At 38.7% G+C, this 23,761-nt stretch overlaps 1 protein-coding gene and 1 long non-coding RNA gene across 2 annotated transcripts in view; one reads left to right on the forward strand and one right to left on the reverse strand.

Annotated features, from left to right (window-relative positions):
* LOC133369307 (uncharacterized) overlaps positions 1-10,331 on the forward strand; it is a 22,379-nt gene extending 12,048 nt beyond the window's left edge. The window contains exons 2-3 of the long non-coding RNA XR_009758866.1: positions 7,591-7,678; positions 8,146-10,331. This is a non-coding gene — a long non-coding RNA (uncharacterized LOC133369307). The remainder of the gene's footprint in view (positions 1-7,590; positions 7,679-8,145) is intronic.
* The window catches only part of TERB1 (telomere repeat binding bouquet formation protein 1), a 23,333-nt gene extending 712 nt beyond the window's left edge, over positions 1-22,621 (reverse strand). Inside the window, exons 1-15 of the mRNA XM_061594472.1 lie at positions 22,601-22,621; positions 19,023-19,133; positions 18,786-18,914; positions 17,662-17,793; positions 16,915-16,975; positions 16,699-16,811; positions 16,465-16,587; positions 15,552-15,704; positions 14,987-15,112; positions 14,016-14,141; positions 13,066-13,229; positions 9,695-10,041; positions 6,339-6,403; positions 3,181-3,261; positions 2,563-2,733 (exon numbers count right to left, since the gene is read on the reverse strand). Of these exons, the coding sequence (XP_061450456.1) occupies positions 2,563-2,733; positions 3,181-3,261; positions 6,339-6,403; positions 9,695-10,041; positions 13,066-13,229; positions 14,016-14,141; positions 14,987-15,112; positions 15,552-15,704; positions 16,465-16,587; positions 16,699-16,811; positions 16,915-16,975; positions 17,662-17,793; positions 18,786-18,914; positions 19,023-19,131 (1,900 nt within the window). The 5' untranslated portion in view covers positions 19,132-19,133; positions 22,601-22,621. The remainder of the gene's footprint in view (positions 1-2,562; positions 2,734-3,180; positions 3,262-6,338; positions 6,404-9,694; positions 10,042-13,065; positions 13,230-14,015; positions 14,142-14,986; positions 15,113-15,551; positions 15,705-16,464; positions 16,588-16,698; positions 16,812-16,914; positions 16,976-17,661; positions 17,794-18,785; positions 18,915-19,022; positions 19,134-22,600) is intronic.
* Positions 22,622-23,761: the final 1,140 nt, after the last annotated feature.

The raw sequence follows: 23,761 nt of genomic DNA on the forward strand, positions 1-23,761 counted from the left end.
AAATGTATCCATACGCATTTAACTTTACTGCCATTCCCCCAGGCTTCATGGCAAGTAGAAGCCTGGGTGCAGGGAACAATGAGCTGGGGGAGGACACTGGAAGGAGAAAAATCAGAAAGAGTTTTTGCCTACTGATTCTACCCTGCAAATGGTCCCCCTCATCCTGCATTTAACATTTGAATTACCGACAGACATGTTTAGAAACTCATTTGTTAGTATAGCGTATCATTTTCTTATTATTGCATCCAAACGTTTTTCCACAACCCAATTTTAATAAATCCTAAAAAAAATTCTGTAGGCTTAAAGCCACCATAAAAACACCAATATGCAAAGAATCACAAATTAATGTAAAATTACAGATAATGGTGAGGATTGCACCCAATGTGTCTTTGTGTTTCTAATCAGTAATCTCTAATGCCAGGTAGCAATTGCTTTTGAAACTGAGGGGATTCTCAAAAGCAGACTGTGGTCCGGAATGAGGGTCTGATATTCAAAGAAAAAAGTCTTAAAATCCCATTTGTGTATGCCTGAAATAGCTCTTTGGATCATAGCCATTTATATTGAATTTTAATTGGTCTATTAATTTATATTAGTCAGATAATATTAGTCAGGTTGGTTAAACACAACACTCCAACTTCAGAAAAAGTCAGCTCTGATCTTTTAAAATACTAAGTAAAAACAGTTCATGCATCAGTGCAAAGTATTTTGCATAATTCGTTTCTCCTGCATGTATGTTTAATACTATGTCTACTATTTATGTTCATGTTGCTTACTGTAGTTGAATTGCTATTTTTTATTTTCTTAAAAGGTATCAGAATAATGCCTGTTAGCAGACCAAATAGATTTTTCTTACAATATGGGACTTTGGAGAGGAGGATAATCTCGTAAAGCCATGTGCCATTTTGAAAGGTACTATTAAAATGAGCAGAGCCAGTGTGGTGTTGTGGTTAAGGTGCTGGACTACGACCTGGGAGACCAGGGTCCAAATCCCCACACAGCCATGAAGCTCACTGGGTGACCTTGGGCCAGTCACTGCCTCTCAGCCTCAGAAGACAGCAATGGTAAACCACCTCTGAATACCACTTACCATGAAAACCCTATTTATAGGGTCGCCATAAGTCGGAATCGACTTGAAGGCAGTCCATCATTACATCATCATTAAAATCAGCATACTAACCATCTCTTCTATCAGTTCCCCTCCCTCTCAAAAAAAAAAGGTTTTATAATAAAATTTAGGATTGGGTACATAAATTAAACACTTGACTAATATGTACCTTTGAATAGCTGGTGATTAAATGTTCATTAACATGTTCACTACCTAAATTCAAATCTCTATTATAACTTCAAAGTATGTGCATCATTCTCAGGACCACTGAAAAATCAACAGTGCTGACACAGTTCTAAGTGATATTTAGATATTTAGTTGCTAGAGGCCCAGGTGACCTCAGTGGCTAGGAGTGCCTTTTCGGCTGGTGAGACAGCTGCAGCCATTTCTGGACCAGGATAGCCTGATCACTGTTGTCCATGTACTGGTAACCTCCAGGCTGGATTACTGTAATGCACTCTATGTGGGTCTGCCCTTGAGGTTGCTCCGGAAGCTGCAGCTGGTGCAAAATTGGGCAGCAACATTGCTCACTGGGGCAGGGTATCGCCAACATGTCACCCCACTGCTGAAAGAATTGTACTGACTACCTACTAGCTACTGGGCTAAGTTCAAGGTTCTGCTTTTGGTGTACAAAGCCCCATACAGCTTAGGACCAGGATAGCTGAAAGACTGTCTTATCCCTTATATACCCAGTCGATCACTACACTCTCCAGGTGAGGGCCTCCTGCAGATACCATCTTATCAGGAGGTCCCTTCTGCACAAAATAGGAAGCGGACCTCTGTTATCTTTTCGATGCCTACTGAAGACCTTCCTTTTTCAACAGGCCTTTTAAGTAGAGACCTCATCCCAGTCTGTGTCTGTGTTGGAGTTGCTTTTTAATATGTTTTTAAAGCTTTTTTTTTAAAAAAAATGTTTTTAAAGATGTTTGTTTTAATATGTTTTTAAGGATGTTTTGTTGTAATATATTTTAAAGTCTGTTTTTATGATGTGTTAGAGTGTTTTTAGTGCTTTTGTTTGCCACCCTGGCTCCCACTGGGAGGAAGGGCAGAGTATAAATCAAATAAATAAATACATAATATTTACAGTAACCAGAGGAGTCTAAAAATGCAGGCTTGAATGAAGTGGAGTGTCTAAGTGAAAAATAATCAGATGACTTTTTTTCAGTTAGATGCTCCAATTCACTTAGGTCTACATTTTTAGACTCCTGTGGTTATTGTAAACTTACATAAAACTGTGCATCACTCAGGATAAGTGAATTATGTGTAAGTGAATATGAATAATTTTTAAATTACGGACACAATCCAGGCAAACATTAATACTTGAAAGCCTCACTGATAACAGGTGAACATAACTCTTCCAAAATCAGGAGATACTTAGGTCAGTTCCACTTAGAAAGTGCTTAACTTTCACCAGATCATGCTCTGTATTAAGTTTTATTAAAAGAAATCATTATTACCATTAGAGTCTGCAGAAATATTTCTGCTAGAGAAAATAGATCTTTTTAGGTTCCTTTTATAATTCATTTCGGTATCTAGAATAGCTTTGTGTTGTTCACATAGATGTTGACAAGACTGCAAAATCTTGCTAAAATTTCGGCTGTTTACGGAAAGTCCTACTGTTATACAACCTGAAACAATATAGATTATTATATGAATAGCATGTAACTGTAGAAAATGGCATTAAATAACTTAATAAAATAATTCAGGCTAAATGTTTTATATCTGCTTTTACTACATTATAAAAAAATATTTAATTTTTTACTTCTGGTCTTTCCAGGTTTAACATCTAGCAAATTCTTATTGCAAACTCACTGGTAAACCTAATGTTGAACCAATAAATACACACTGCACACCTTAAAAATTGCCCCAAAATTCACAATTATGACTGGGGTGTGGGGGAGAATCCTTCTTTGCCTAAATTTTCAAAACATAATTACTAGCTTTTAAGATATAATAAGTGACTACATCTTTAAATTTAAAAAAAGTATTTGAAGTTTCCAAAAATAATAATTTGTTAGCATCAAGATAAATTACCCAATTTAGGCTTCTTAAAAACAAGAGCAAAAAAAAATTACCTGTACATCTTAACTCTGACATTTTAGAAGTAGTCACAGTACAGCTTTTCCCCCTTCTTGTTATGCTTGAACACTGTGGCTCTATAAAAGAGAAATACTATTGGATTAATATGAAATATGATAATGAATTCAGAAGTTGTATATACTTTATATATGTGAATATATATAAGCAGATATAGGCCATAATAATTCCAAGATAAACAAAGACAAATTGCTAAATTAATGTATTTAACCAGCATATCTGGATGAAATATCTATGTTATTAATTTGGTCACAGTCCCAGATGCTTTGTTCAGACTGATGCACCAGCGTGGGATCCCAAGTCCAGTGTTTAATAGTTTTCAGAACTTCAAAATATTATTAAAATGTTTTTAATGGGCACATGAGTGCCCTTTTAGTTAAGGTGAGTAGCCAAAAAATAAAAATAAAAATGACATCTTTTGGGGCACATCCGTGATGACATCAGATTTAGCTTCCAATTTCCAGCTTTGTGGAGCTTGAGCCAATATGACTCAACTCTTAACCCTAGTCTCAAAAACGCAGGTTTTTTAAATCATTGAATATAATTCTTATATTATGAATAGTTTTAACACTAAAGATTAAACAAGATTATGATATTTAAGACAAATTCTCTATTGAATATGTGATGGAGTAATCCTATATTCCACACAGAAAAACACTTAACATGCTTGAATAGTATATCTAATGAACAATATAGAAAATATTGGCTTTGTTTATATGTCACACAAAGGGCTTATCCACATGGGAGCATAACTTGTGCTAAAGACTCTGTTTTTACCTCCATTTTGTTTGTACCACCCACAGTAAAGGCTCAATGTCAGCTGCAGACACAGTCTTTTCTAGTCACGCTTGAGGAGAAGCATCAATCACATAGTTTCCTAGAGACCGCACCCTCTAATTTAACATTTCTACTCCCTCTGTTTACCTGGCAACTGAGCATGCTCAGTTTGTTCTACCAGTAAGTTTCATTTAAAAACACAACAACCCAGAAGTGTGATTATTTGTATTTTCTCTGGTACCATACAGATGAAATACAAATCTTTGTTTGTAAGTGTTAAGCTTAGATGAGCCCTAAGACATAGGGCTTATCCACACAGCGATTTACTGTGTGTCTGGTGCCAGTTGCATCCACTTTTAATTCACATGGTTCACACGATGTTACTGGCAAAAAGAAGCTATCACAGTTTCCCCCCTGTAAATCCATACTAACCCAATCCTCTGATAATCCAGAAAGGGAAGGAAAGAACATCTTCACTCTATATTTCTAGGGCTTGCAGACACTTTGCTCCTATACTTTTAGGTGGATGTGTCAATCATTCCCTTCTCCATGCCCACTCCCTCCCACTCCCTTTGGTCATTTTATTTCCTGCAACTTACAGCTGCTCTCTCCCATTCTGCAATGCATTTTTATGTTGCTGCAAACAGTGCCTTTATTTTCTTTCCCCCCCTAACTTGTGCACCAAAGCATAACACTGCTCAAACAAAGATTTGTATTTCAGCTGTATCGTACCAGCGAAAATACAAATAATCACACTTCCGGGTTGTTGTTTTAAATGAAACTTACTGGTAGAACAAACTGAGCATGCTCGGTTGCCAGGTAACAAGAGGGTGTGGGAATGTTAAATTAGAGGGCATGGTATTTAGGAAAGTGCGTAATTTATGCTTTCCCTCAAGTGTGTCTAGAAAACACCGTGTTTGCAGCTAGCATTGAGCCTTTACGGTGCAAACAGAAAAAGAGGTAAAAACAGCGTCTTTAGCACAAGTTATGCTCCCATGTGGATAAGCTTAGAGTTTAACACAACATGCACAAGTTTCAGCATAGCTTGGGCTCACACACTGCCCACCTTTCCTTATCTAGCCAAGGTGGAGTTCATACGCATTTGCTTATGCTTTTACTTAAACACAGTTTGCCATGTCATCCATACTCAGAATCCATACCTAGGAATTGGGCCTTCAGTGTTGTGGCACCTACACTTTGGAATTCCCTCCTGTTACATATTAGACAGGCACCATCTCTATTGTCTTTTCAGCACCCACTGAAGACCTTCCTTTTCCAACAAGTGTTTTAAGTAGAGATCTTCCCCAGTCAACATCTGTATTGGAACTGTTTTTAAGATGTTTTTATTGCTTGTTGTTTGCTACCCTGGGCTTCACTGGGAGGAAAGGCGGGATATAAATTTAATAAAAAATAATAATTGTGGTTAACACTCACTATGTTGCTTAGGCTGCCCATTAGCTACCAGGCTAAGTTCAAGGTTCTGGTTTTGGTGTACAAAGCCCTATAGAGCTTGGGACCAGGATACCTGAAAGATCATCTTACCCCTTATATACCCAGTCAATCGCTATGCTCTGCAGATGAGGGCCTCCTGAAAATATCATCTTATCAGGAGGTCCATTCCACACAACATAGGGAATGGATGTTTACTGTAGTGGCACCTATCTTTTGGAATTCCCTCCTCTTAAATATTAGACAGGCATCATCTCTGTTATCTTTTCAGCATCTACTGAAGACCTTCCTCTTTCAACAAGCCTTTTAAGTAGAGAGCTTATCCCAGTCTGCATCTATGTTGGAATTGCTTTTTAAGATGTTTTTAAAGCTTTTTTAAAAAGATGCTTTGTTTTAATATATTTTAATGTCTGTTTTTATGTTGTTTTAGTGTTCTAGTGTTTTTGTTTGCCGCCCTGGGCTCCTACTGGGAGGAAGGGCAGGATATAAATTTAATAAATAATAATAATAATAGTTTCAACAAGGCAGCACCATAACCCATGATTTGAAGTTAGCTTATTTGAAATTAGCCATAGTTAGTGTTATTAACCAAAATGTGTTGCTCAAGCAACACAGCAAACCACTTTTAACCAAAAGAGAGAGCAAAAGCTTTTGAACTGCCCCCGGCTGTACAGGAGGAGATGAGGGAGGGAGTGCATGAGCCCAAGGCTTACTGCAGTTCATGCACATTGCACTAAATCATGGCTTAATATGACACATGAGTGCAATGCTAAGTATGGTATATAATGGTGAAATATATTGTCTATTTGTCATTCAATTTAAAGTAAATTAAAACTTCTAACAACATGTTACAACAATCAACTTAAGTAAAGTATCTGAAATTAGAACAGTTTTGGTTAACAATGCCTACCTGTATGTTGTACCTGTTGAGTCGTGCTTTTAACTACAAAATCTGCCTGCTTAAACAAGAATTCACTAAAAAGATAAAAAAACATTATTAAACCTTGACTTAATATATAATATCTTGTTCATTAATGCTTCTCAACCACCACTGTTTCCTACATTGCACTATGATGGGTAATGCTAGTCAGCGGAAAGGGGAGTATATTTCACATTCACATTGTAGCTTGGGAAGGATTTTTTGCCCTGTGTAGTTTCTTTATTTAATATAGATGTTTTTATAAACCTTTCAGTAAAAAATCTAGGGATGGTTTACATGGTGTCCATATATGGGGCTGCCCAGTAGTTATGAAGAAGTGCAAAAGCTGAAAGTAAATGTTTTAATTTTGAAAGAGATTTTGAAAATGCAAGCATAGCTTCCGATATATTCAGGATGAATGTTTAGTCCATTCAGAGTTCATGGCAAAACTTCAAAGAACCATAATCCAAAGAATTACTGGGTGTGCTTTAAAAGCTCCATCTGTCCAATGCTTTTTGTTTTACTTTTTCCTTTGAAAAGCAGTTATAAACTCCTTTTAAAACTCCCCTCAGTTTTAATAGTGGTTTATTCCACCATGTGGTATCAGTGACTGCTGCTGGAAAGCACATCTTAAGCTCCCTTAGGTGTGCAGAAAGGAATGTCAGTCACTTCCCATGTACACTTTTGGTGAGCATACATGAGGCATCCAGACAGCAATGGGTTAAAAGCACAATCACCTAGGCCAGGCAGGAGGATGTAACCAAGTTTGAGCAGTTCAGCCAACTTCCTAGGCTCCTTCCTCAGTTTCGACCCCTTGAAGAGCCAGAACAACAGAGCAACAGAGCAAACAGGACAGAAAGGAAACGCATCCTTCCAAGCTAGGCCTGACAGAAGAAGGGAAGTCCAGAGAAGAATAGAAATAATATCCATCTAAGCCAGGGTGGGTCTAGATGGCTTATGAATACCCACTGGAAAAGGTGTTCACCGTAAGCGACCAATGTTAATTTCCCCTGTTGGTGTGTATAAAATATCCAGACCTGATTACATTTTGCTCTAAAGTTGTGGGATATAAGAGGATAAACGAAGAGTCCAACTTTCCCGTATGTTCTATCCTCCTAAGGGCCCTTCAGATACCCAAATTGTGCCATGCCTTCTGAAAAGTGTGGACAGGGTTGGGACAGAAAGAAAATAGAATAACTTCTTGTGCTCTACTTAAACTCTACTATTTTCCTTTTATTGTTAGGGGATCCAGAAGGAGAGGAAAAGGAAGAGGAAGCTGACTTCCCTGCTCTTCTTTTCTGAGAAGACTTATCAGCCAGTTGATGGGAGAGGTATGACACAATGATTTACCTTAATTGCTCAAGCATCTCAGCTGAAAAGACAACAGGTACAATCCTGCCACAGGATGTCCATATAACATGTCATATAACAAATCGCCTGAGAGCCAATCCAAGATGACACCAAGTCAATTTGGTGTCATAAAGACAATGCAGGAAAAGACACACCTCCCCTATGTCTTCTTCCCAAACCATCTCTTGTAGAGTCCAGGAATCTGCATCAGTATTTGCTTCCATGCTAAAGTATCCCCTATGGTGGCAAGAGCCACCATAGACAAATTGGAATTTAGCAATTTAGGACAAATAGCAATTCCTCCTTTAGGAAAATCGTCACTCTGGGGATACATGTCACTGCCTATCAAGGGGGGAGGGAGGAACAAAGTTGTGACTACTGAAGGCGCTTTTGTTGTTGTTGTATCCGAACAAAGCAGTCTAACATATCAGTTTGACTTATTTTACAGATCCAGAGTCTTCTTACCTAGTGCTGCTGTCATAACCAGAGAGGGGGAAAGGAATGAAGAGGTCCAGTAAAGAAGACAAGAGTAAGCAAACAAGACAGAAACTTTTTTTCAGAAAGAATTAATCAGAAGGGAACTGGCAAAAAGAAGACATGGAACAGAGACTCTAAAGAAATTCTAAAGAAGAAAAAAGGTGGTAGAAAAATAATAATACAAGCAGCAAGAAAGAATCTAAGGCAAAGAGCTGAAGAGGGAAAAACCTAGAGAACTGGTTGAACTGCTGAAACTTAGTCACATGTCCCTGCCTGGCCTAAGTGATAGGGGATTAACCCATCTGGATGCCTCATGGAGGATCTGCAATGGCTATGTTCTACATTGTTGGCAGCAGTATGCCTCTGAATACCAGTTGCTAGGAACTGCTAGTGGGGAGACTGCTCTTGCACTCAGGTCCTGCATGTCAGCTTCCCATAGGTATTTTATAAGCTGGACTTATAAAATGCTGAACTAGATGGGGCTTTGGCTTCATCCAGCAGGACTCTTCTTATGTTCTTAGATGTACTGTTCCTTGAATGCTAACTATGGGCCCCGAATGAGAGCAAGACTTCTATATAACATCTAGTTAATTTGGTTAATGCTATTTATTTAAAACATAAGAGCATTAGAAGACCCTGCTGGACCACATCAGTATAAAACAAGGTTTCTCACTAGAGATTACTAGTCATATGAACTTTAATTTTCTTCTTCCAGAAGTTTATCTTCTAGAAGATTCTAGTTCTAGAAGATTTATATTCTTCATAAAACAGCCAAGATGCATCCATGTCATTATAGCTACTGACAAGAGCATAAAATCTGGCTTTTTTATATTTCATGTATTTTTCAAATAAAAGTTGGCAACAACGAGAAACTATGAAGGAGACAAAGCAGCCAAAACTATCTATGTGTACTAATATACTTAGAATGCATTATTTATGTGGATTTTAGTCAATTAATGCTAGATTATTCAGATTTACTTTTCCATTAACAACATATGTTTCCATGAATTCAACTCAAAACAAAACATTGATCAATATAATCTCTCAAAGGAGGACCATACTTTCCATGGCATGGCATGGCAGACCATTTGCTATTGTACAATGGTGTTTCTCCCAGCACATAAAAGCATGGACAATGTACTTTTGTCTTTCAACACCTATGTAAGCATATCTGAGAAATTCTGAGCCAGCCTAAAATGTTTATAGTAGTGTTTAGAGAGCCAGATATGTTGCCTATAATTTACTTGTTTGTTAGAAGAAACACCAGTAGCAATTGCAACAGCTAAGTAAAATGCTATCCACAGTCTGGAATCATTCCAAGATTCTTATGCTAGGTCTGAAATATGAATTTTATATCCCTTTGTTAATGGCATTTATACATATGAATATTCATACTACTCCCTCCTTGAATTTTACATGCAATATGTCTAGCAGTTCAAAATATCATTTGCTAATGTGATTTACAGTCATGATTTAAAGGTATCAATTTAACTTTGTATGTAGGATTCTTGATACAGTACCTTGCTCGAACTTCAGACTTGCTAGATTCACAAATAGAGCTATTATCTGTAACATGGATTTTGTTTATCTTGGCTGTTCTCATTTTATCAGCTGCATGAAGAAGGTGATTATGTTCATTTTGACTGAGTAATGTATCAGTTGGATACTCTGAATAATCTTTTACGGATTTAATAGCAATCATCTTAGTAGATACAGAATTTAGTAGGGGTTGGTTCACTTTTGTACATATCATGCCATGATTAGAATTTTGCTTGCTTGCATTTTCTTGAATATGTTTTGGTGTAGTCTGCAGAATCTCTTCTTCAGGAATATTGTCAACAATTAATATTTGTCTTCGCACTTTTTCCTGTGTTTAAAAATACAGCATTTGAAGGACATACAAATACAAAGGAAATAAACATGTCATCTTTTATTAAAAGTTAAAGGTTAGACCGTTCAAGTGGGTGAAGAGAGTTAGACAGACAAAATGTGCAAGCTGTTTGCTAGTTTGAAACCTAGTTGTAATAGGCATACTTTGTGGACTAGAAGGAAAACAACATTCATAACCTTCTTATTGATCTTGTTCCTAGCTATAAAAGTAACAGGAAGGCCAATAAAACTATGCTAAAAAAACAAACAACAAAACCTTAAAAAGTTTGTTTTAATATAACTGCCACAACAGAGTAATTTTAAAAACAAATAACCCTGTTCAAGTAGCCAGGGATCTATATGTGGTAGAAAGATGGCAGCTTAACACGACTAGGCAGTAGTGACAAATATGGGGAAGGAAATATATTGTGATTTAAAAAATGTATTGAGTGTTTCTATCTGGATTTTGGGCCTTTGCATGAACTGATTCACCCATTTTAAATCTAAATGACTCTCTACTTCTTGTTCTTTGGAACTGTGAAAAATATGTAGTAGTGCCGACAGAAGATCTGGATAGGTGAAACTGGTTCTGTTGCCCCAATCTGAAGTAATTGTTCTATCACCGGGAGCACCAGACGATGTTTCTGAGCTTTCTATGAGCTTGGACAGAACACAAAGTGATCATGATGCATACCTGTAAATTTCAGTCTGCGTTCCCCCCCCCCATAGTCCTGAGGACAAATTGATCTCCTGTTGACTGGACCTGTTGGTCTGCAAAATCCTGCAGTCTGCTCCTCATCTGGGTTGGCAGAGAGTCATGCTGGTTGATTTCTGTGGAAACCTCACTGGTGCTGATATTGCTGGCAAAGGATTGAGAATGTGGTTTTCTGGTCTGGGATTTAGAACCATTCTAATAGGATTTTGAATTTCTTATGTCTGCTCCAAAAAGGACTGTCAAAAGCAGTTATGTCCCCCGTTTCTGGTTCTTCCTTTCCTCCTTCCTATTTCTGGCCAGATGGCCTTCTTTTCATTTTGTCTCAACCAAACCTCATCTAAAGCCTCCAAAAAACCTTGTCACTGCTGAACTGTATGGTTGCTAGATTAAGTTTAGTTTAGTGTCCATGTTCTAATTCTTTAACCATAACAGGTCTGCTGTCTCTGGGAACTGCAGTTAGTCTTGACTGGTATCCATCATGGAAAAAGTGGCTGTGCTCAGCTTCTGGTTATCTCTTTAAGAAGCTGCTTGGCCCTGAGGATGGAATTCCTGGCTAAGATGGATGTGACAGTGATGTCTGATAGCCAAAGCAGAGGCCTCATCCCTTGGAACCACTACCTCCAACACCAGGGCAGATACTGGGCATCTACCAGTAACACTTGTCTATCACATCCTTAGTAAATGTGTAGAATTTTCCGGACAGGGCCCCACTTGGTTTGGAAACCATTGGTTTACCTAATTCAGACTGCAGCACTCTTCACAGGTGTCTAAAAGAGGATGATATCTTCAAAGGCTTCAATTTGGAAAAAAACGGAGGCTGGTCCTGAGGACAGGGTTTGGCTAGTAGTCCCGTCCCCTTCATGTAGGTCAAGAGTCTTACATGTCTTTCAGAATGAAAATGAGAAATCTCCTAAACCAAACAGGTGGAAGGAAGGAGTGAACAGGAGTATGCCTCCTCTTCATCAGACAATTTCCTCTCCTTCTCCAAGGGCAGTGAGGAAACCAAATTTCTCCCTTCCTGCGTATAGCTAGCAGAATATTCCCAGAGTTGGCTGCAGTCCCCTGCCTTCTGAATTCCATGAGCAGGGTGGGCCTTTTTAATTGGTAGCACTGAGGTTCCAGCTAGCACTCTAGCTAGTGATGCTGCTCACCTCTTCAGAGCTTGCAAGCCAGTATGCTTGCATCTTGAGTCCAGAGAATCTCTCCCTGGTTCAGATAATGAACACTGGCCCTTATGACTGCTCAGGAGACTGATGACAAGCCTGAAATTACCCCTTATCCAAAGCAGGGTGACTTTCAAAGGCTGATCTAGGGGAGGATTGGCATTCCATGAAGGAGCTAGACATCAACTTGGCACCCCATCATTATCCCACTCACCACTGCTGTTACTAATGATGATGTCCCCTGAATTCAACTGGGGGATGGGAACTGGCATTTGTCTGTAATGACTCCCTGCCCAGCAAGGGTTCTATCATCCAGCATGTTATATATGGAAAAGGCCTTGCTGGAGGCTGACAGGCTGTTCCACCTGAATGGGTGGACTTAGCTCCCTGAGTTTGGATCAATGATAGGCCAAAGCCCCAGCAGCACCTTTCCCATTCTTTAATAGAAAGTCCCACTTAGGAATCCAGAGACAAAGGCAGAATGTGAAGCCATTGGATTTGCTTCCTAAACTTATGAAATTAAGCCTCTTTCTTTTCTGTGAAAATCCAAGGCAGAAAGGAAAGGAGTATGGGAGTAAATTATAGAAATGAATAGAACAGAACACAATAGAAAAAACATCAGAGCTAAGGAGTTTCATCTGAGCCTGATGACTGAAGCAAGGCAGGATGAAAAACAGGGAGAGGTGCTCTCCCCTACAGAGGTCATACTATACAGTAGGGCCCCACTCATACAGTGGGTTACATTCTGGACCCCCGCTGTAAAGCGAAAACTGCTGTAAAGCGGAACCCTTTGACTAACATTGACCGAAATGGTGCCCGGCAGCAAAAAAACCCAGTAAAAGCGGAACAAGCGCCGTAAGAGCGGGGCCTTTCTGCAATTGATAACCGCTGTATTAGCAGAACGCTGTAAAGCAGGGCCCTACTGTAAACCTGTTTTAGATAATCCCACCATCTCAGTAGGAGGAATAACCCAGGTGAGGATATTCTCCTTCATCATAAGAACAAACATTAAAAAAACTTACCAGGCCCATGTTTCCCTTTTTTATAATTCAAACAGATACCATTTTCTTGCATATAACCCCTCCCTATATCTCTGATTTTAACAGATTGTGCCAATTATTAAAAAACAAACAAAAAGAATCACCTGTTGATAGTCATTTTCAAGCCTTTCAATTCTATATAAAATTTCTTTTCCTTTGTCCCAGTAGTCTTCAAAGATTGTCTCTCTGCTCTGCAGATCTACCTGCAACTGTTCTGCATCATCCGGTTTTAATGAATGCTTATTTAACTTCCGTGACAACTTCTCAGCTTTTGAAAAAGAATAAGGTAAGTTGGTTTCATAAAAACAGAGAGAAATATATTTCATGCTACATGAATCTTAAGATTCTGGCTTCCAAGTAGAGTGACACAAGTTATCTAAGGCATGTTTTATTTTGTTTTTTTAACTGCCATATCTAAAGCAGCTTCTTCAAATATAGCTCCAGAAAATGCTTAGGAAGGGAATCTGGAAGCAAAAACAGACTAAATTAACTATTAGGATGTAGGGGGTGGGGAGGAAAAGAAGCTCATGTTCTGTCACTTGGAGTCTGAGGACAATCACAACTTTTGCTGACAATACAGTGGGTTGGATCCAGACTTTACTCCTGCCAGCAGAAGAGACTTCCCATAATGGCCTAAGTCCCCCCCCCCGCCCCTCCTCCAACACACCCCAGGATGCCCTGTTTTCTAGCCTTCTGTCAGCTTCCACTGGCTCCACCTTCCGCCAGGCTGGGTTTCCCCGGCAGACCCCCAGCTAAGCCAGCTAGGTCCCAGCTCCATCATGGCTGAGCTGGGACCCAGCTGGCTCAGACAGCAGTCCGCCATATCCAACTCCCTTAACTCAGCATAAATAGCAGTTGAATTGTGCCCTAAAAACAGGGGGAACCCAACTTTCCAGTTCATAAAAAATCACTTTCAGTTTCTAAAAGCATCCTAGTTTGGCCACCAAAACACAGGTCTTACTTACCAGTAACCACAGATGATTAGGCAAGTGGCTATTTGCAACTCTATCCTAGAAAGTTTTAAAAACAGAAATGAAAATAATGATAGTCTTACTGATCTGTTTGCAGTTGTGCAGCACAAAGGTAGCAGCCTTATGTAGTTCTTCATCCTGCGATTCAGTTAGCGCCTGAATCATAAGTGGAAGGCCATTGTTCTTGACCAGAGCATACTGATTTTCCTCTAAAAAGATACCATTATTTCCAATAAAACGTATTTGTCTGAATTGTACAATAACAGTATCTCACATCATCTTTGGAAGAATAAGCAACAGAATTGCAAATTCAGTAATTTTGAATTTTCAGCCCAGCTTCAGTGAACCATACCTGACTTATTCACATATTACCATCAGTAACTTGCTCTAGCATCACACTGAGTTCAATGTGGCTTTTTCCCAGGTAAGTGAGTATAAAATTGCAGCCTACATGTAGTAAGTTTCAAAATGATAATTTATTATTTATTTTATTTATGACATTTTCATGCCAACATAAAGTTATCTGGGTGGCTTGCAATAAAGAGTTTAAAAAAACCTGAAATATGAAGTAAAACATTAATTATTAAAAACAAAAAAAGATAGAAGTACAACAAAACCAAACTACACCCCAAAATAAAAAACAGACTTTATAAAAAATATATCTTTTTAAAGGCTGGGTGAACAGAAAGGTCTTCACTTGGCACTAAAGACAACAAAGATGTTCCCTGGGGAGGCTATCTCTCATTCAACCTATATATCACTTCTGGTTTTTCACTAAGATTTAGTAATGAAGATGCCATATACAGACCTTTTACTGAAGTTCTGACAAGAGCATGTCTTCAGGCATCATTTTTTTAAATTCTGTTTTATTTATCACTTGCTCAGCAACCAACTTGTTAAAATCAATCCCACATTACTCTAGAAACATCAGTTTTGGTAACTTCATAGTTTATTATTAAGCACTGAAGTTCTAATGCAATTTGTATCTGGATGCAATATTTAATATGTTCAATTTAAGGAAGACAGAATTTCATAAAAGTAAGCAGTATCCTACCGCAGCCATCTGTACAATGTCCAAGGGTAAGTATAATACTAAATTTTTCTCCTGAATCCAGAAGTTTGTAAGAAAGCAGGGTCAATAGATTTGGCACAATATTATACTTTGACAGGTTAATTCCATCTGCAGATATTGGTACAAAATAATTTTAAAAGGAATGAACACACATTAAGCATGAAATATAGTAAAAAGCTGTATTTTTAGAGCACCTGCTGCATCCTTCCTTCCAGTTATCTCAAGTTTTCTTCTAATACCAGGTTCAAACACTAAGTACAGGATTCATGAAGAAGTTTTTGTGGGAGGACGGAATGGAAATTGGAAATTGCAGAGAATTTGCCTCCCCTGCTTCCAGTATCCCTAACCTAGCTGAAGATTTGCCATAATAATAGAGAAATAAAGTAAGAAACCAAGGCAGATCCTGGTAATATGAGCAATGAATAATCTGAGACCATCTCATCCTGCAGGGAGGTATGGGTCTCACTAGGGCCTCGATTTATGCTTGCAGAATTCTATCTATAGTTACTAGAAGGTTATAAAAAGATATTTTGATCTGTTCACTCACAGTTATCAGCAATACAGGCATCCATGGTTTTTGTCACCACTATTGCAAGTTTTGTGCTTGAATAGTTCCCAGCTGAGTCATGCATAAGTTTCACAAGAAGCTCATCCAAAACAGCTAATCCACCAATAGAAACAAAAAATTGCTGTATTCTTGCTTAAAGAAACAAAAATAAAAACAACAATGATCAGCTATGCTTCTCATGGTTTGCTTTAAGCCAAAGTTTTCCAGGCTTTCTGTCAAATGCAGAAGGTCACAGGTTCAATTCCTGGCATTTCCAGGTAGGACTAGGAGAGACCTCATATCCGAAATTCTAGAGAGCTGCTGCTCATCCAGCGTAGATGTCATCAGTGTAGATGATGCTGAGCTAGATGGACCAGTGGTCTGAATTGGTATAAGGCAACTTCTCATGTTTCTAAATTAATGTCAAGATCAACTCTTTGCAAAATTACTTCTGTCATTAACTGAACTCCTCTCTTCCCAAAACTATTTCCTGCTGCAAGCCTTCCATTTATTATGTAACACTATGAAAGACTGAACGGGTTTTCTGTTTGTTGTGCATCAAGACAAAACTGCCTTGAATTCTTTGGCAGAAAGACAACTTATATATGTAGTGTTTTAATAAACGAATATATGGTGATTCCTAGAAAATGCAAGAAAATCTAGTGGGAATGTGTCAATCTGGTATGGAAAAGTCCTTCCCTCCTCTCTTTGCAGCAATACCTGGTTCCACTGCAAGTTCTAGAATATGAAGGGGATAGTACCACAAAACTAGCTGAGCCTATTTTTCTGTGCAGAAAATGCATGAAATTAAGCACAATGGAAACAGGAAGAGATATCCCATCAGGCTTTTCACTACGGTAAAATGAAACTGTTCCATTAAAAATAATATATTGATACAATGTTAGATACTTACAATTATTTGCAACTGTGAACCCAATGAATGAACATATTGGACGAACTATCTCAGACTTTATACAACTTTGCAGCCAGTCTTTTGCATGTGGAAAAACCAAACTGCAAGTTTTCTGATTGTCCTCTGTAATGACAAAACAATGAATCACTTAAATCTGTGCTGAAAGATATCTGTATTTTTTCCTCACTATCATCAAACAAATAATGAAAGGAAATGTTTAACAACAATTGTTACCATTCTGGGGATTATTGACACTTGCACAGAGAGCACTGCAAATTGAAGACCACAGATGATATTGGTTAATATTTTGTTCCAAAAGGTTCACTTCAGAGATTGAAAGACTTGTTCTGTTAGGAAAACAAGTCAAAAACAATTTAACAATTTAGCAATTTAAGTTAAAGGTTGGTTTGTTTTTCAGCTTAACAGTAACAAGTTTGCTTTTTTGGTTACCTGAATAATTGAAGCAGAACACTAAGGCAACCAGATTCTCTCACACACATTTGCCCATGCTCTATAAAAGGATCACATATTAGTTTGTAATGATATAAAATAAAATATACAAAGTAGTTCAAAGTATAACAATCAACCAATAATTCAGTGAAAACTTAGAATTGCTTCACACTCTGTGTGGTATGAAACCTGGGCTTGCCTCTAAGTCTACACTCTACAGGGAAGAGCAGCTAAACTTACAATGTAATGTATGAAATGGACCATATTTTTCAGACCGCTAGTGACGGAAAGCTAAAGAAGTGATATTTTATTCTTAAAAATGGAAAGGTCAACCATTTAATCCTTTGCAGTTCCCAATTTTTAGAAACTTTTGTACTGAATTTTACCCCAAATAGAATGTACTGAGCAAGTACTTATACCCAGAAGTAAATGGTGCTAATTGCCCATGGGATTATACAATCTATAGAACTCCCATAGATTGCAGTCATCCTAATATTATGCAATCTATGAACTTAACATGTAGTAGTGATTTATGCACTGCTTTGGCTAAGCATATCTTTAGAACATGTAGTAGTTAAATCCCACTCAGGGCAATAGGATTTATAAGCACTTAACTGTGAATTTAAGTCTAATTAACCTAACTGCAGTTAATGTTCATCTGGAGGCTTCCATAATAATTTAAGTTACGTATGTGTGCGTGTATACACACAGCAGCAATTTCTTTATATGCAGAGAAAAAAATCTTACTGTTATTTGAAACTAGTGCTAATAAGACATAAATGGACATTCTTTTCAAATTCACACTGGAATCCTTATTAGTTAAAAATCTGTGCAAGTCTTCAAATAATCCAGAAGTGCATAGTGTCTGTTGGCAGAACACTGAAACAAAAGAAATGTTTCTCTGAAAAATACATCAAGTTTAATAAAAAACAAATACAATCAAACGTTCTTACAAAGTCTACAATAATTGCAGGTAGCTGTGCTGTATTGGACCATTAGAGAAAAGTCTAACACTAATAGATGCCCTGGAGAATTGTTTTTTTTAATGTTGCCATTTTAATGTCAGACTTGTGTTCATTTCTCCTTTTTTATAGACAATGATATATTTCTGTTGTCCCCCAAAAGATTTTTAGCTATATGTTTGCATTCCAAGAATTACCCAACAAGGTTGGGGAGTGTGAAATATATTTATATACAACATGTCCCCAGTGTTTTTCAATATCTGTATGAATCAAGTGGAAGCAGTTATGCCAGGAACCTAGCGTAGCAGTTCTGCCCCACCAAGTGAACCACTTCTGCCTGTGGGTGAGTATTTCTGGATCTAGGAAAAAATTGAGCTGCCTATTCTGGATGAGGTTGTTCTCCTTTTTGAAGGTACATATAGTCTGGTCCTGGATCCATCACTATCACTGGAAGCTCAAGTGGTCACAATACTAGGCATGCCTTTTACCAGCAACAACCATGCCTGAATTATTTATTTATTTAGTATATTTGTATGCCACTTTTCATCACCAGGTGACCTCAAAGCGGCTTCCATAGCAAGAACAAAACAATATAATAAAAACAATAGGGATAGCTTGGCCGCAGATTAGATTACTGCAATGCACTCTATGTGGGGCTACCCTTATGGTTGCTTCAGAAACTGCAGCTTGTGCAGAAGAATGCCACAGTTGCTAAGTGGAGCGACCCACCATGGACATGTAACACTTCTATTAAAGGATCTGCACTGGCTGCCAATTTAATATAGTGCTAAGTTTAAGCTTTTATAGTTAGTTCATATATTTAAAACAATCCTTTGCATAAATGAAGTGAAACACAGAAAATATGACTTAACACATCATGAGATAAGAAAGAATACAATTGTTTATTACCATTGTGTTCAGCTAAACCTCCTAATGTAAATAAGGCAGCTTCCTTTACCATGCTGTGCACGCTTGACTTTGCAAGGTTATGTACAAACATCAAACCACCTATTTCTCGAAAATAATCACTTGCATCAGCTAGCAAAGACAGAAACAATGAAAAAAGTGTCACCTTTTAAAAGAATGTATCTTAATAATCCAAGGGAACAAAACATGGAGCAATGCAACTAGAATTCAACATCTTACTGTTTTGCTGACAAACTGAATAAATAGTAACCAAGGCCTCTTTTTGAGAAGCAGGATGATCCATTTGATACTTTAGACATTCAATTAGTAAATTCAGATCAGTTTTCATCTCTATAAAGATAAAGGAAATAGATTTCAGATTTTACATAAAAAATTTATACACATTTAAAACTGGTGACTAATTAATGGCCAGACCCCATTGCCCTTGGCAATCCCAGCAGACCTGGCTCAAAGCCCAGCAGATCCTGTGCCAGCTCAGCTTTGTCCTCTCCCCATCCCAAAGCACCCCAATTTTTTATTATATTATTTATTAAATGTATATCCCATCCTTCCACCCAAAGGAGCCCAGGGCAGCAATAAAACAATACAAACATCTTAAACAAAACATCTCAAAAACAATTTCAGTACAGATGCAGACTGGGATAAAGGTCTCTACTTAAAAGGCTTGTTGAAAGAGAAAGGTCTTCAGTAGGTGCTGAAAAGACAACAGAGACAGCATTTAAGGGATGGGAATTTCAAAGGGTGGGTGCCATAACGCTACGGGCCTGATTCCTATATTGTGCAGAACAAACCTCCTGATAAGATGATATCTGCAGGAGTCCCACACCTGCAGAGTGCCATGATCAATTGGGTAGGTATAAGGGGCGAGACAATCTTTTAGGTATCCTGGTCCCAAAACCAGCAACTTGAACTTATCCTAGTAGCATTGTCAGCCAGTGCCATTTTGAGAGTTGCTACTAGCTACTGCCATTTGGGCAAGCACATTGGGGCATTCCTCAGGACTCTCACACTGACAGAGGCTAGTGGAGTCAGGCAGGGCTAGGCAGAGGAATACCTCCAAACCTCCACCAGCACAGTGGATTGGGGTTTGGATTGCTCTGTAAGATCTTTTCAGAAAGCTATTCTTTTCCTACTTCTGTTTGAAGATTAGCTTGACTGCAAAGGTAATGAAAAGTAAAGTTATGGATATAAATTAATTTACCACATTGCATTTTGCTGTGTTCTTTCTCTTAGCCTTTAACTGTAAAATAAAGAGAAAGGGTTTGCACTCTATGCATGAGTTTTTGTTTTTTAAAATAAAATTAAGGAAAGCATGTTCAATTTAATAAAATCTATGGGCTGTATCCAACTAAGTGTTACCCAGAGTAGATCCATTGAAATTAATGGACCTAAGTTAGTCATGTCAATTAATTTCAGTGGGTCTGCTCTGAACAAGACTAACACTGATGCAACCCTATCATTCTTCTTTATGCTGATCACCTCTGCAGCAGCAGTGGCACATACTCAAGACCACTTCAACATGCGTGAATAATCCACAAAGAGATAGAAAAGTAAATAATTTTTCTTCACCCTTTGTGGGTGGTGTAAAGTGACTAGTTAATATGTGAATATACATCCAAAACTGTAGTAATTACTCCAAATTAACTAACACATCATACAAATATGATTTTATATTATTTATATTTCTATCCCTCCTCCCAAAGGAGCCTAGGGCTGCATATAGTTGCAAGTCTGCTAATTTAGAACAAATTTGAGATTACTATATACTCTAGGTAAAAAACATTCCATTTTTAAGAATCTTTATTGAAAACATTTAACAAATGCTCTAAGAAGCCAGAGAACAAATTCACCCATTTGTGATGCTTTGACCTCTGCTTAAATCATGCAGTATTTTGAGAGAAACAAATATCTTACTACATATATTTTGTAAGTGTCACGCTTAGAAAAGGGAGACCTCCTGTGACCCATGGGGGGGGGCAGGGGAGCTTTGGTGATAGTAGGCAGGGGTTGGTGGGCGAAGTGAGCAAGGGCGGCAATATTTTCTGTTCAACTTCTTGAGTAGGTTTCTCTGCCCAACTCAGTGGTAAGTAAGATTTTTAGACCGTGGAGGCACCATGAGTAACAAAAGCTGGCAAAAACAAAAGTAACACCATGAGTAACAAAAGCTGGCAAAAATAATATAGCAGTAGTATCATACCACTTTAAACAGTCACAGCTTCTCCAAAGCATCCTGGAAACTATAGTTTGTTAAGGGTTTTTAGGCAACCCCTGTTCTCCTCACAGAGGTACCATCCCCAGAATAGTTTAACAGTCGATATTTCTTTCCACGGAACTCTGGGAAAGGTAGCTTTGTGAGAATAGGGGGTCTCCTAACAAATCTCAGCACCCTTAAGAAACTACAGGTCCCAGGATGCTTTGGAGGAAGCTATGGCTATTTAAATTTGTGTGATGCTGCTTTACATAAGAACATAAGAAGAGCCTGCTGGATCAGGCCAGTGGCCCATCTAGTCCAGCAACCTGTTCTCACAGTGGCCAACCAGGTGCCTGGGGCAAGCCCGCAAGCAGGACCCGAGTGCAAGAACACTCTCCCCTCCTGAGGCTTCCGGCAACTGGTTTTCAGAAACATACTGCCTTTGACTAGGGTGGCAGAGCACAGCCATCATGGCTAGTAGCCGTTGATAGCCCTGCCCTCCATGAATTTGTCTAATCTTTTAAAGCCATCCAAGCTGGTGGCCATTACTGTGTCTTGTGGGAGCAAATTCCATAGTTTAACTATGTGCTGAGTAAAGAAGTACTTCCTTTTGTCTGTCCTGAATCTTCCAACATTCAGCTTCTTTGAGTTCTAGTATTATGAGGGGGGGAACGTTTCTCTATCCACTTTCTCAATGCCATGCATAATTTTATACACTTCTATCATGTCTCCTCTGACCCGCCTTTTCTCTAAACTAAAAAGCCCCAAATGCTGCAACCTTTCCTCATAAGGGAGTCGCTCCATCCCCTTGATCATTCTGGTTGTCTTTAAATCATGTCTAGTGCAGATGGGCCCTGTTTCTGTGTGTGTTGTGCGGGCAATCATGACAAATACATAAATACACAATAAATCATTTCCTGAAGGATAACTATGTCCTTCCGTTAGGGTAAAAACAAGTCTTCTGTCCCCTTAAAGACTATAAAATGTATTACAATTCACAAATCGTGAATATAGCGCTGCTTTAAAATGTATATTTTAATTGCCTCTTCTGTATTTATTTTTGGTATTTTTATATCAGTCGTTTACTTGAAGACTTCTTTTAAGTATGAAGTGGTATATAAATTATCTAAGTAATGTAATGAGGATCTTCCTGTCCCCTGCTCCCTCCTTCGTAAGTATGGAAAGCGTCAGCCCCTCCTCATCCCACTCCTCTTTCTGACAGGAACCTGCTATAAAGGCTACCAGGCTGAGGGGAAAGGGCAGGAGGGAAAGCCGTGTACTAGTGACTGATACGTTATTTCAGCATTGGCAGCACTCCTAAACAGAGGCTTCTTCTCCTTCGCCTTTCACAGCCATGCGAGCCTCTCCTCAGTTAAAGGAGCCCCTTGCTAGTTTGAGCGCCTCGCAACCTCCCTCATGCGCGCGCGGCTAGACTCGGACACTCAGCGGTCGAGCTTTTCCCGCCCAAACAAAAAGATGGTCGTAGAGATGGGCAAGGGGCGGTTTAGCCCGAGCGTTTATCTCTCAGCAGCGCGGGCGTCCAGCGTCGCCTCATTCCCTTCCCCGACGCTGTTAGCGCCGTCCCTCTCGTCATTGTTTGCCTCACCTGCAGCGCCCCTCCGTTTAATTGCTTTCTTTGAAGTAAGAGGAGATTAAGGAAGTCATGTTGTGTTTGAACTACGCGCCCTCCCCTCGCCAAGTGGCCCCAATCGCTCCCCAACTGCTGGACCTCTAGGATTAAAGAAATGAAGGCACTTTTAACTCACAGATTCTAACTACATCATACACTGGAGATTATCGGGAGGTCTCTCTCCTAAATATGCTTTACTTGGAAGTTTCCTAAGCAGTGGTAAGTCTTTGGCCGCAGCAAAAAAAAAACCCCAAAAAACCACATCGCTACAATCCTATACATAACTTCTTAGAAGGACCATGGTATGGTGGGGAGAGTGTAGGACTGGGCCCTGAGAGACTAGAGTTCAAATTCCGATCGACCATGAAGCTCGCTGGGTGACCTTAAGCCAGTCACTGTCTCTCAGCCTAACCTACCTCACAGGGTTGTTGTGAGGATAAAATTGGGCAGGGAAGAACCATGTTTGTATGCCATCTTCAACACCGTGGAGGAAAGGTGGGATATGAATAATAATAAATAATAACAAACAAGTGGTAGTAGTAAGCACTATTGCAGCCAACAGGTCTTACTCCTCAGTAAATGTGCACAGGATTGCATCCTGAAGAATTTTGTGGTGTCTTAAAGACCAACGTATTTATTATGACATAACTTTTGAAAGGCTCTAAGCTTAACATCAAAAATTCAGTAGGGCATACTTTCGAAGAAAACCTGTTTAGGATGAGCTTTCATGTGCAAAATATCACCATTTTCAATCAAATCTTACAGCATGTTGGCGCTTTCAACTAAACTACAATTAACAGAAGTTTTGCTTGGGAAGGAGGGGAAAGTAGGTAATTAAAATGGTACAATACTAAAGTAAGCTTTCAGTACAAAAATGTGAGCATGACATACATGTTAACCAACAGGGAGAGGGAAAGTGCCTCTTTTAAAGTCAAAAGCGAGACACGCTTTATTGGCATCTTAGAACAGAGCTAATTTTTCTTCTCAGTGAACCTGGCCACACCTCTGCTCACATCCCTGTGATCTTCATTCAGTAGATCAACATCCTCTTTATAAAGATCCTTGAGGAATATACTTCTCCAAATTTAAATGCAGAAGAGTATGTTTTTTGCTGTTTGACAATGAAAATTATGTTAG

Source organism: Rhineura floridana, chromosome 13 (genome assembly GCF_030035675.1).
Source record: "Rhineura floridana isolate rRhiFlo1 chromosome 13, rRhiFlo1.hap2, whole genome shotgun sequence".
Classification (NCBI taxonomy): domain Eukaryota; kingdom Metazoa; phylum Chordata; class Lepidosauria; order Squamata; family Rhineuridae; genus Rhineura; species Rhineura floridana.